Genomic DNA, 12,998 nt, shown 5'->3' with positions numbered 1-12,998 from the left:
ACAGAACATATACAGGCAGATTCTTGCCCCTGGGCATGTGAAATCCCAAACAAGGCTATAATTTACCAGGAAGACTTTTAAATCTGTAAAAATGTGCACATAAAAACACAAGGTAAATTATCCCTCCCGACCAGAATATTGTGTCACAATTCTGATGAAGCTGAGAGAATTTGTCCCATTTCTGGAATATTTTCATGAGCTAGAACAGTCTCTTAATAGTTACTGATACTGTCTCATATTCAAATATTTGTACTTACTAGTTAGAATGGTCCTTTTTTTACATTGTTCTTCCACACTGCCGTGCTTTTTTCCAGATAAAGTGTAAGGAGTTTCAAAAACAAATCTATTGATATTATGATTTCTTTCAAATTCAGTTTTTCTTTCAGCCATTTCTTTGTCTTCAAAGTAGGGTTTCACATAAGTCACTTGAATATGAGCATACTTGGGATCAAGGTCTTTAATGTTGACCTATGAAATAAGAGAGTTATTCACAGGATAAGCAAAGTTATAATAAGTTATAAGTTAGAATTGGCTAATCTATTCACTGGGATTGATTTAAAATAATTCCCTGCTGATCTGGCCTCACTGTATGAAGGCCAATGACATGCCAAACAATCTTTTTGCCCTCAGCTGGCACGCCTAGACCATCTACCAGCATGTAAGACAAGGAGGTGTGGTAGAAGAAATGCATCACTTGGTGCCAAACAAGCTGTTCCTGCAGCAGGCAGCCACGTCCCCTGATCCATCAGTGCAGCACAGGCCTGAGCTACTCAGTCTTTCTGATGACCACAAAGTTTCCAGACCGTGATCCCATGCTCAGGCAGTGCAAACCTGCAGGCTTGCACTAAACCAGCTTTGGGATCACCAGCACCGTCTTTGGTAACCCAGATAAATCCCACTGCAGCCTAAGGGTGTGCATAGCTCTTGCAGGGAGCATAAATAAGTATTCCATATGAAAAGAAAGGAGCTAAGGCTGCAAGGCCCCAAGAGATCTTCTATTAGCCTTGCAGCATCAAAGCAACAAGAAGTAACTCTGCTTCCAGTCACCTGATGCTCTGTGCTGGTTTCTCATGCCTTCAGCAAGGCTCAGTGCAATGGGGATTGCAATTTCCACTCATAATTCACACCTGGGAGCCACAGCAGCACCAGCACTTGTCAAGCTGTGCACCATGTCCACACACAGGAGCATGGGGCAATTGGAAGCAAGGTGTTTGTAAGAGGGTGGAGGAGAGGGCTCATTCTCCCCCTCCCACTGGCAGAGGGAAGGGATGCTCTGTCATCTTCCTTCAGCTCCACAGAGCATGCAGTTTAACTCTACCTTATTAGAATCCTGGATAATCTTTACAGTCTCTGACCCAAATTTTTCTCCATAAAGTTTAAGAAGTCTGAAGGAGATCTCCGAGAGGCCTGTCAATTTGGGCTCCTTATAGACGTATTCCTTCCCATCTTCTTCCTCAAAGAATGTCTGGCATCAACCACAAAAAAAACAAAACAGTGAGGAATAGCTGTGTTTCTTCATTTGGGAAACTTTTATCTTAGATTTGCTGCTTGTAAAGCAAGCTTCCACTAACATTTCAGAAAGCCAAAAGGTTTTGGAAGGCTATGGCTCACAAAGTCTCACTGAACATCACCTGTTTAAAGTTTCCTTTTAGAAACGGTCTAAGGAAAATGAAATTCTTCAATGAACACAAGCACAACGCATCATTACGTGAGTACAACCAGTGAGAAATCTAAACTATGTGGAAGATGGTTTGGCCAGCATTTGACTTTTTGGAAGGCTGAAAGAGATAGGCAGGAGAAAAAAAACCACAAAAACAAGGTACAGAGAAAGAGCAGAAAGATACGCGAGTTGAGGAAGCCCTGACAGCAGAGCCACAGGAACAGTCTGAAATTAAGAAATTTGTGTAGGCTGCAAGAGACTTTAAGCAATAAAAAAAAAAAAAAAAGAAAGAAATGGGTTTCCTGTGCTTTAATTCCTCTTGTATTCAGGGAAGTGGAATTTGGTGTATTTACTGTAAATGGAGACCAAAACACATCAAAGGCTGTGCTTGCATCACCAGTCTTACCCATAATGGAAACAGCATGGGAACTTCATCCTTTGGTAAGCTGTTCCAGTTAGAACTTGTGACACAGCGTTAAGCTATCTGTGTGTAGCTGGAATATAAAGCCAGAAAAGCTTCAAAGTGCAAAACTGGATCAAGTACTGCTTGTCACAGCTCAATTTTAAGGGCTGATCCAGTTATTTCCAACTTCCGGAAAACAAAGCTAGCAGTTGTTTCCTTTTAACTGTTGCTAACCTTATTTACTTTTTACATATCCAAAGTTACAGAGAAGATGAGGGTAAATATAAAATGCATGTCTGCTGCAGCAAAAGTCACTGCTCTGATATGTTGTGACAGTGACATTCAAAGGTATAAACCCATGATGGTTTCAGGGGAATTCATCATCTCCTTTAAAATAAGGAATAAAGAAAGGCAAGGCTTATATAATGTACATGGTGTTTTCTAAAGAGGGGTCCTGCACCTCCCCTTGGTTATGAGTCCACAAGCAGAAGCAGGTTGTTCAGAGACAGAAAGGACATGAGGGTATCACACTTTATTAATTGCTATAGGTGGAGAAAAAAATAAAACCACAACTGCTTTTAAACTCAGTAGACTTCAATGAGATATGATAAGATCATGTTGCTTCCTGGGACTCTGAGCCCCAGGTCTTATTCCGTTTCCAGCTACCTCAGCTAACACAAGTACTACCTATCTCTACGTGTGTGTCATAAACACTGACTCCAGCTTCTCTCATAACCTTTTACTTTGCTAATACCCAGAAGCAAGCAGCATTTTCTTGTAGAAAAAAAAGTCTGTTACTACTAGTGTTTATATACTATGGTTATAGTTATATGCTGTTACTAGTTATATATACTATACACCCTAAATTATGTCTGTGTAAACCTACAGTAAATATAATTACAAAAAAACCCTCAGCGTTTTCTGAACCCACTAAGGCATTTCCTAACCAGCAGAATCATAAACTTTATAATAAATCAAGTGCTCCTGGAAACAGATACAAACACTCATCCCCAGAGTGCAACACCAAAATACTCGTAGCTGCACCAGAGGAGCTTTTCAACTCCAGGTCTGACAGAGCAGTAGCTTTTGGGGCCAGGATGCCTGGTGAGGGGTAGCTGGCAAGCCAGTGTATATACTCACTTGTCCATAAAAGGCCACTCTGAAAAAGGTTCCAAGAAGCCTCTTCCTTGTGTGCATTACTTCCAATATCTTAGCATATGCTCCGTGGAGTGTTCTGTACAGCTGGGTGAGTTTCTGGAAATCAGATTTTAACATTATGAGGAAAGCAGGATTTTCCAAGCAGCATATTCTAGCTAACACCAGCAGCTTCTGAGATACTTGAACACAATTCTCTGCAGAACTGAAACTTTAATTCCTAAAGAGGTTGAACTCATGCAGGTGTTGTTTGAAAAGTGGTTTTAAGTAGATACTCAGTGTCAGGTCTGCAGGGTACCACAGACTGCCCCTGGAGAGAAGGCAGACTGCACTGTCTCAGTGTGCTTCCTGACTGAGCCTTCACACACAGAGCAGCTGGCAATATTTTACCCAGAAAGTCTTCCTTTGATTAAAAACAGCTTTAAAATGACATAAATAGGTCGAGGTAAGGCTTCCTTCCCTCCCCCCCCAGGTTCAGTTATATGGCTGGATGCTCTGTCATGGCAGAGGGAGGGAAAGGGGACCAGTATTAATATGAAGCACAGGTCAAAGCACATGCTGGGAAGGAGCAAAGCTGGGAACAGCTTCCTTCCTTCCTCTCCACTTGCCACTGAAGTACCCACAGATCTAGTCCTTTCCTTGAACTGTTCTCATTCTGTTTTTAACCCTTAAAAACCTCATGTCTCAAAAAGAATCCACTTCAATAAGCCTATGGAATGACAATAGGGTTTTTTTACAGGAAGGAAGGTGGTAATTATTCACTAAACATGAGTCACCCATGTCATTAGCTTTGATAATGACCTTTCAGATCATTGCTTTTACTAATTTCTTTAATAACCAACAATGAAACTCAGTGTGTGCTTTACTGACACCAATTCAGTAACTCGTAACGTCGAAAACAAAAAAGTTCCCTGTTTTTTATTTCATAGCAGTCTCAAAAATTACCTGCTCTATGCAAACTAGTTCCAAGTACCCACCTCAAACTCACGCCGCTTTTCATAAATAGGAATGATCAGTTTGGAAACTTCAGAAATTGTTTCATAACGCTCTGCCTTCCACAGGCCATCTATACACTGCTCCAGCAGCTCCACCAGGACCTCCTATGACAGCAACCAATGGGTGGTGTTATTAACACTCCAGCTTTGAAGATAAAACCATTTTAACTTCAGATATTTCTATCAGATCTCAGAATAAGTAATTGTAGCTACATAAGTTAAAACACTGTGTATTCCTGGCCTTTCTAAAGGCATTCTAAATTTTGGGGAGGGGGAAGGGGAATAAGAAGAAAAAGGACAAGTTATTTTTTAAAAGTTCATTAATTCTTCATAAACCATTAGCATAATAGCCAGCAAGTATGTCCTGGTTATTTAGTTACTCCCCCAGGAAAATGCAAAAACTCTGTGAGAGTATGGCCATGACAGCACTGGAGGTCAGAGGTGTGTGACTAAGGAACACATCCAAGGAACAAGTATTGGCTGTGATGCCAAGGATCCTCAAGCCTTGATGAACAGGCAGCTGGGCTGCAGGGCCACCTTGGTCAGCCATGTGGCTGAACCAAGGCAGATGCACAGGGATGGTGCTGAAGTCCTTGTGAGACTTCATGACTCATGGGTGGATCTGCCCACTTCCCCAGTGCCCTGCCAGGGTTTCTGGATTGTTCTGCTACCACGGGGACCTGCAGAACAGCCTAACTCCAGGGGGACCCCAAGATGACCTCTCTCTTGCACAGCTTGCATTCATGCTGTCCCTTCTTGGAAGCACCACACCCAGCTGTGCTGGCAATATCAGCATTTGCATATCACAGCAGGCAAAGGTGGTGGTGCAGCTTTTTCAGCCCCAGTGCTCCAGTGCTAGAAAAGCTCCTCACAGGAACCAAGAACTTACATCAGTTTTATCTGTTTGAATCATCCACAGAAAATTCTCCAAAGCAGATTTCTCCTAAGAAATTGGAGTGGAACAGTCTTGTTTACAGATACCAGTACACAACTGTAATTTGTTAGAGCTCATATGACTGAAGTCTAAAACTAAATCCTAGTCAGATCTCAAATATCCTGTATCCACAGTACAGGACCTCACCTCACTGTAATGTACATCCATCATGCCACCATCTTCTTTCATTGCACCTTCTTCATCAATATTGGGAGTGATTTTCCTGAAGGCAGTGCACCCACTGGGAAACAGTTCTGCAGCAGACAAAAGCAAATGGATTAGTGGAATTATCTCAAATGTGTCATGCTGCTGTACTTTAACCTGAGCTGGCAAATCAATACCACTCAACAATTTCCCACTGCCCCACTCAATCCTGGTGGGATAGGGAGGAAAATCAGGGAAAAGAAGTAAAACCCATGGGTTGAGATAAGAAATTAATAATTGAAACAAAGTAAACTAAGGTAATAATAATAATGGAGAAGGAGATATAAACCTCAAGAAAATCAAGTGATGTACAACACAGTTGCTCATCACCTACTGACTAATGCCAAAACCATTTCCAGACTGGCCCCTTTCCAGGTAAATCCCCCAGCTAATATATTGGGCATGACATTCTGAGATGTGAAATATCCCTTTGGCCATTTCAGGTCAGCTGCCCCAGGTATTTTCCCTCCCAGGTTTTTGTGCAGCTTCTCACTGGCACAGCATGAGACAGTAAAGAAGTCCTTGGCTTAGACTAAGTGCTACTGAGAAACAACCAAAGCAGCCATGTGTTGTCAACGATACTCTCACACTGAAGCCAAAACTGAGCACCAGCTACCAAGAAAGGAAAGTAACTCTATCCCTATCCTGCTATTGCTGGAGAGCTGGGTGGTAAGCACACAGAACTGTACACTCCTAGCAAAGCAGCACAGTCAGGTACCCAAAAACTTTGGGTAGTTCAGCCTTTACTGAATCATTCCAGCCTCTGTATATGTAAAGAGTGCCAGTGACAGAAATAACTTAGTGTTCAAACTTCATTTAATATTCATTTGGACTTGTTCCTCTTCCCTTTTAGGAGTTCTCCTTTACCACTACTTGTGGTAAGCAGCCTTTGTGTACAAATAAAACATTGTGAACTTTCAATACCCCTCTCTCTGCAGCCATGTGAAATGTGCATATATATCACAAGAACAAGTCCTGATTTTTCCCACTTTGCCAAGACAAAGTACAGAATTTGGAGTGACTCCAAGCCCCCTGAGCAGGGCACTGAAGAACTTTCCAGCCAAGGCAGTGTATGTAACCAGCTTTCATGCAGCCTTAACTTTCTGAAATGTTAAGGGTCCACTTCTACAATTACTCCCTTACATGGAAATGAGAAATGGAGTCAATATATCAACTGTGGAAGAGGTATTTAAAAGAAAACCTTCAATGTGGTGTAACGTGAGAACACACAGCTCTGTTCTTCCTTCCTGTTTTGCACTAAGCCACAGAACTCTCCTTTTTTAAATGCTTGTTCTTTACATATGTGTATGGTTAGGCTACAGTCTCATTTCTTGACTGAATTTTGACTGCTTTATTCTTCAGTTTTGTGTACTACCTATAGTAATAATTCTGATGATCATATTGAGTCGGTTTTTAAGATGGTCTTCCCCAGTGAGCACACTTCCTAATGTAAAATACAAGCGAATATTTAAACCAAGACATGATGTGTTGGTTCTTATTTCACTAAGCACCATGCTAGCACAGCTGTCTAAGTAAACAGGTAGGAACAAGATTCATTTTTTAAGAACTACCTGTAATCTTCTAGCTTTACACACTGCAATATTTTTTTTTCGTTTTTAGCTTGTTTATAAAATAACCATTTACCAAATTTCTAAAGAGCCTTGTCTTTAGAAAGACTCTGACACCCCCAAACCCCACCATCATCTTCCTCGTGCCTCCCGAACAGCAGGCACTTACTCTTCCTGTGCAGGAACTCTGCAACGAGGGCTGCTACGTGAACGTAACACATGGCTGCCTGCAAAGCAGAAAGGGAAATTATCAAAATGTCATCTGGAAATCTGTCCTGCTGTGCACCATCAATTGGTGCTTTCAACTGCACAAATCACCTCAGAGAAGTCTCCGTTCTTCACGTGTATCTTGGCCATGCTGTCCAGCCACGTCTTCCGGAGCTCGGGGGTGCTTGCGTAAGACTTGGCCAAGCTGTACTGGAGATCAACCAGCATTTCTGGGTCCTTCTCATGTTCTTTCATCTGAGCAGTAGCCATGAGCACTGTGCGGATTCTCTTTGTCAAATCTTTGACTTCGGAAGGAAAAGCTGTTGCCTGACACAAAACAAAGTGAATTAGAAGCTAATACAGAAAACACAGGCTTTGTCAAGGAATGACCCTCTCAGCCAACATTTCACTTACCTGAAAACACTGAGCACACAGTAGATAAGGCTAATTAACTCTTCCTTACTGAACTCACACTCACAGTGTACAGTGTTTCAGCTGCATTCAGAGGCATTTCATGACATGCACAGGGCCAATCTCTCCAGGTCATGCCCAGGATGCCAGGCTGGCTGTTCCTGTGCTACAGTGAGGCTGCCACTTTGGCACCCTGAGGAGCTGCTGTGGGAGCAACACAGAAGTGCTCCATGCATGCAGATATCTCTGGATGAAACCACAAACCATGGTTCCAGTATTTTTTCGTGTAATTCAACATCTGGTTTGTTAGGCTCTGATGTGGTCTCTCTTCAATTCCTAAAGCACTGAAGGCATTTGTAGAGCTTCCCACCACAGGAATGTAGTAGAGAAGCACGTGCTCTGATCTGATCCCCTGCTTAGAACTAGGCCAATGTTGAGTTAAACCAAGGCTTGTCCAGCCAAGTTCTACAATCTCAAAATAGAAAATCCACCTCCTTTCTAGGCCCTGCCCCAGGGCTGCACAGTGCTCTTGGGAAATAACTTTTTCTTAAGCAAAACTGGAATTGCCCTTGCTGTAGCTTGCATACGCTGCCTCTTGTCCTGCACACCACACCTCTGAAAAGAGTCTGACTATGTCTCTATAAACTGCCTGGAAAGAAGCAGGTAGGCTCCCCCTCAGCTCTCTCTCCCCTCCATGATGAGCCTGGTTTATGCTCCCTCTCCTCAGATTCCTGTACCCCAGCTGCTGCTGTGGCTGTGCATGGTATTCTCTCCAGTGTGTTGGAATGTCACTTGTACTCTTGAACTTACACAAATACAAAAACTCGACATAATGATCATCTCATGATGCAAATTACAAGTAAAGTATGGCTCAGTAAAACCCTTACCAACATCTGTGTACAGAAAAGAACTGAGGTTTTTGCCAGGTATAACCTAACCATGGCCTATAAATTTGTTAGATCACAATTAAACACCTAATGGAAGCTCCCATTAAGCCTTTAGGTCATAGGATAAACCGTGGAACTGTAAAAACACTTCCCATTTCCCCTCTCCTGCCTTGGCAGCTACTCTGTGTGAAATGGAGCATGTTGCAATTGCTCAGTGGATTGGGTACAAACCACTAATTCTAGCACAAAGACAGGCAATTATTTTCCAAAGAAATAAAACCATTAATCTCCATATAAGAGCTCTTAACATTACTGACACTCAGTTGAATGAAACTAAATCCTGCTGATTATTTCTTTCAGGCAACAGAAATACCAGACCCTCCCTCGTCACTTCTCTCAAAGCTGGGAGTTCCTGGAAAGCTCTTTGGACAATCTTGCAAGAGGAATATGGCAAAGCACAACCTGAGCTGCTGGGCTCCCTCCCTTTGGTGTGAGGCCTCACATTTGGAGCATGACCTGCCTGAGCAGCTGGTCCTATTGCTGCTGGCACGACACTAGTTTACCGAGCAGCCTACTACAAGCCTATAAATCACAGTTCCAGTCAATGGCCCAACCCTTTAAAAGAGTTTCCTGGAATCTGTTCTCAGGCTTGCATCAATGGCTGATAGACATGATGGGATGTGATATCTCCAACTCACCTTCATAGGCCTGTCGCTGTTTGCAAAGTTGTTAATGATGAGCAAGGAGTCCTGAAATCTGGTCCCACCACTGAGGGCCACATCTGCAATTAACTGGCTCACTGCAATTATTATCTGTGGGACAAGGTAGAGGCTTTATTTAAACAAGCCCTAATAAAAGGGTTTTATTAAGGTCACAGTTAATAAAATTCTCACAGGAAAGCATCACATCTTTTCCACCACGCAAGCAGCGGCTGGCGTTGTGGCTCAGCTCTCACATCTCCCAAGGACAGACACTCCCCAGAGGACCAAACTGCTTTGCAGAACTAACCATCCAACTATTAAAATATGAATCCCTGTTTGGACATTAGCTACCTTCTTCTGTGATTCTTTACAACCCAGAGGATATCTTCATTTGCTTCAAAAACTACCAATGCCAAAAAAGCAGCTCCAAGGAAATCCCTTCTCCTGCTCCAAGGACAGCTGTCCTTTCCACCCCATCCTAGCCAGCCTCTGGCAGAGATGTGTCTGGTGTCTGATACACTAAAACTCAACAGCTTGGAGTACTTGATGGCAATTATCTCACCTAAAGGTGCCTGGACCAGTCACTGGAAACAGGAATTAGGCAAAGCCTGGAAAGCAGGAGGATTTCAGGAGGATTTTTGTCCATATGGCAATGGCAGGTTCCTCTGAAGGTATGGGGTCACAGAGCTCTACTGCTGTAACTGTTCATTACATCTGAGGTGTCCTGTATTTAGCTTTTCTCCAGCCACTGACCTGAAGATGCGTTCTCAGAAACGTTCTCCTTTTGGTGAACTCAAAATTATTTCTCATCAGGAGGTACAGAAGAGCAGAGGCTTCGTTCCTTGTGGAGGATACCTTGGAAGTGCAACACTTCAGGATCTCATAGCAGAGGGCAGCACACATGTTCACCCTTCCTTTGAAAAATGCTGAGGGAAACTTCACAAGAGACATGCAAATATTAGAAAATACACCAGTAAATGGCATAGGGTTCAGATGGGTGAGGGGACAGGGCAACAAACTAAGCTCCAGCCTAGACAGCCTCAGCAAAACTTCTGCCAGAATTCTGAGCCCGAAAGCATTTGTGGGAATGAATTTGGGGCCTATTTTTAACCACATTTCCTAGAGCAATGTGATCTTTGCTGTCACGTTTCTTGGGGATGTGATTGCTTATGTCCAGCTAACCCTTTCCCTGACAACATCTGGGTTTATTGGCAAATACGGACTGATAGAATTACATTCTTACAAAAGCCATAATCATAAGCAGTGGGGCAGAGAGGAGGGCTCCCACAGACATTCCCACCACAAGGTGCTATCATCTGGAACATCAGAAAATCCATTGGAGCCCAACCAGGAATACAGCCTCACTGTGAAATGTGACTGCTCACACATCTACTTCTACATGATCCCCCAAAAACATCTAAAATCATGCCTGCATGCCCTCAGGAATGCAAACAAGGAAATGGCTTGTTCCTCAGAGCCTAAAATACCTGCCCTGCCTCCCCAGCCGGGGCCACCCAGGGGGCAGCAGGACCAAGCCAAGGCACAGTGCAAGCTCCCTCAGTCACAGGGGGCTCAGGGACCTGCAGCAGGGAGAAGGGAACAGCAGCACCCTGGTGGGCTGTCTGTCCCCTCACCAAACCCCTGAGCACAGCTGTCAGGGCAAGCTCAGCCTGCCTGGAGAGGGACACCTGCAGCAGAGCTCTGTCCCAGTGGGCAGCAGCCTCCTGGGGATGGCAGGGTGTGTTCCTCTGGCTGTGGTCACACGAGGTGGCTGGCAGGGAGGTGACACCACACTTGGCTCCCTTCCACCTCGGCCACAGCAGGCTGAGCACAGGGAAGCAGAACAAGGAAGGGCTTTGTGCTGACACGCAGGGACCTGCTGGGGAGGGGAGATGCCAACACCTCCCGAAGGGGGGGAGGCTGCTGGGTCACTGCACAGCAGCACTCTGCTCCTTCTGCTGCAGCTGGCAACCAGACCCAAAGAATTGACTGGCAAAAAGAGGCAACAAGGGTTTTACCTATTCTTTGGAAAGATGTGTTCAGTTTGTTCAAGACCCCATGGTCCTCATGGGGCATGGTCCATTAGTCACTTTTATCTGCCCCACTGCCTTCTGCCCATGGGAGATGACAGTAAATAGAATCAGTCAGAGGCTGGAGCTGTTACTGTGGCCCTCCACTTCTTGCATTAAGTATGTATGTTCCAGGAAAACTTGTAGGTACTGCCATGGCTAACACCACAGCATGCTGGTGACAGGGTCTTAAAACAGGGATCTAGGACCTGTGGCTAGCAACATACTGGGATTGCACCAAGAAACCAGAATTAGGACACAAACCACTTTTTGTTCACTGCCTCTGGCCAAAAATTATCTTCAAAAAACAAAATGGGAGAAAGAAGGAAAGAGGAAAATAAACATCATATTACACAGGGCCACACAGATCGTGTGTGCACCTGGGAAAGCAGCCCCAAGGAACTGCTTTCCACTGCAGGGCTGTCCTTCCCCAGAGCCAGGCAGGATTATGGTCAGCACTGGGCTTAGCCCAGAGCCTGCCCAGCTGTGTGACAGGGCATGCACAGACAGCACAGCCATGGCTGGCACCTCTCTCAGCAGCCACAAGAGGCTTCCCAGACCCTGCTAGGGACAAAGCTCTTGCCTGGGAATCTGCTGCAGGAGGAGCCCTGTGCACTCCCTTCCAGACCCACCAGCTCTGGAGGAAAACCTGTGCCCTTTCCACAGGGACCCCGTGTCCCTTCCTGGAGACCAAGCCCAAGCAGCTGCAATGGCTCCTGGTGCCAGGTGCAGGGAAGCAGATCTGGGCTGAATGGCTGCTGCAGCTCTGGCCAGGTGCTCCCTGTGGTCCCCAGCTGGCTCAGAACATCGGGAGAGCACAAAACAACCTCTGTGGTGATGACTGTGCACACTGCAGGAGCCCATTTCTGATCCAGCCCCAATACAATGAACCAGAGCAGGGCTCAACCCAGCAGCCAGCTCCCAGAGAGGTCTCAAAGGGACAAGAGGGCAGGACAGCCATGGGGACAGGCAGAAGGTATGTCTGAGCTAGTTTTTAATGCACATTCCTCCTCTATGCATGTTTTCCTTTATAAACTTAAGACCATTCCTAAGCATGCATATAGGTATTTATATATGTATTCATCTGTTATTGCCCTGAAAAGACAGATTCAGTCCTTAAGAAAACCTAGAGTGTGAAACAAGAACAATCTAGCTTTTGGTGGTTCTTACCAGCCAGTAAAACAGAGGAAGTTTTCTTGCCAAATTCCCAGAACACACGCATGCAACCAAAACCAAAGATGCAATTACAGAACATTTTTGTTCTTTGCTCTCTTGCAACATTTTTTTAAGTCTTTTGCCTATCAAATAACTGGATTTAATGCAGAAGACAAATTTTGGGATGCAGAATACATCTCAGGAGCATTTCCCCCTCCAGCAACCATTTGCTGTGACCACAAATAAGAGGGGGATTCTTTTCATTGCAGTTATAGCTACAGAAGGCCATAGAAATGAGAAATTTTCCATTCTAGCTGTGACAAAGGTGTAACTCCCTTTTGCTTTTCTGGAAGTTACAAAGTAGAGTACAGCTAGTATTTGAAAACAAAGTTGCAGGAAAACATTTAATCCTTGACTTGTCATGCAGTGTAGTGACCACCTGCCTTGGCCACCATAGCCACTTCAGGCCTCAGAAGAACCCTTGAGAAGACTTAAAAGGAAGTTTAGGACTTGTGTGGTTATGGAGTTGGCAAAGAAAACACTTCCTCCTTCTAGATACCATCTGCTGGGTTCATATCTTGCTTTTACAGAAGCCATATATGTCCTGACATAGGGGAAATGTGAGAAAGCTGAAATCAATAATTTGTAT

The 12,998-nt window shown here is 44.3% G+C and overlaps 1 protein-coding gene across 5 annotated transcripts in view; it reads right to left on the bottom strand.

Annotated features, from left to right (window-relative positions):
* The window catches only part of DOCK11 (dedicator of cytokinesis 11), a 75,261-nt gene that overhangs the window by 6,308 nt on the left and 55,955 nt on the right, over positions 1-12,998 (bottom strand). For all 5 annotated transcript variants that reach the window (XM_021548503.4, XM_077786513.2, XM_085570919.1 and 2 more), the window contains 9 exons: positions 9,879-10,061; positions 9,123-9,236; positions 7,238-7,453; positions 7,089-7,146; positions 5,295-5,401; positions 4,196-4,318; positions 3,204-3,317; positions 1,319-1,465; positions 258-468 (listed from right to left, as the gene is read on the bottom strand). In XM_021548503.4, the coding sequence (XP_021404178.2) occupies positions 258-468; positions 1,319-1,465; positions 3,204-3,317; positions 4,196-4,318; positions 5,295-5,401; positions 7,089-7,146; positions 7,238-7,453; positions 9,123-9,236; positions 9,879-10,061 (1,273 nt within the window). The remainder of the gene's footprint in view (positions 1-257; positions 469-1,318; positions 1,466-3,203; positions 3,318-4,195; positions 4,319-5,294; positions 5,402-7,088; positions 7,147-7,237; positions 7,454-9,122; positions 9,237-9,878; positions 10,062-12,998) is intronic.

Source organism: Lonchura striata, chromosome 4A, assembly GCF_050655825.1.
Source record: "Lonchura striata isolate lonStrDom1 chromosome 4A, ASM5065582v1, whole genome shotgun sequence".
NCBI lineage: Eukaryota > Metazoa > Chordata > Aves > Passeriformes > Estrildidae > Lonchura > Lonchura striata.
This window is presented reverse-complemented; position numbering and strand designations above follow the sequence as displayed.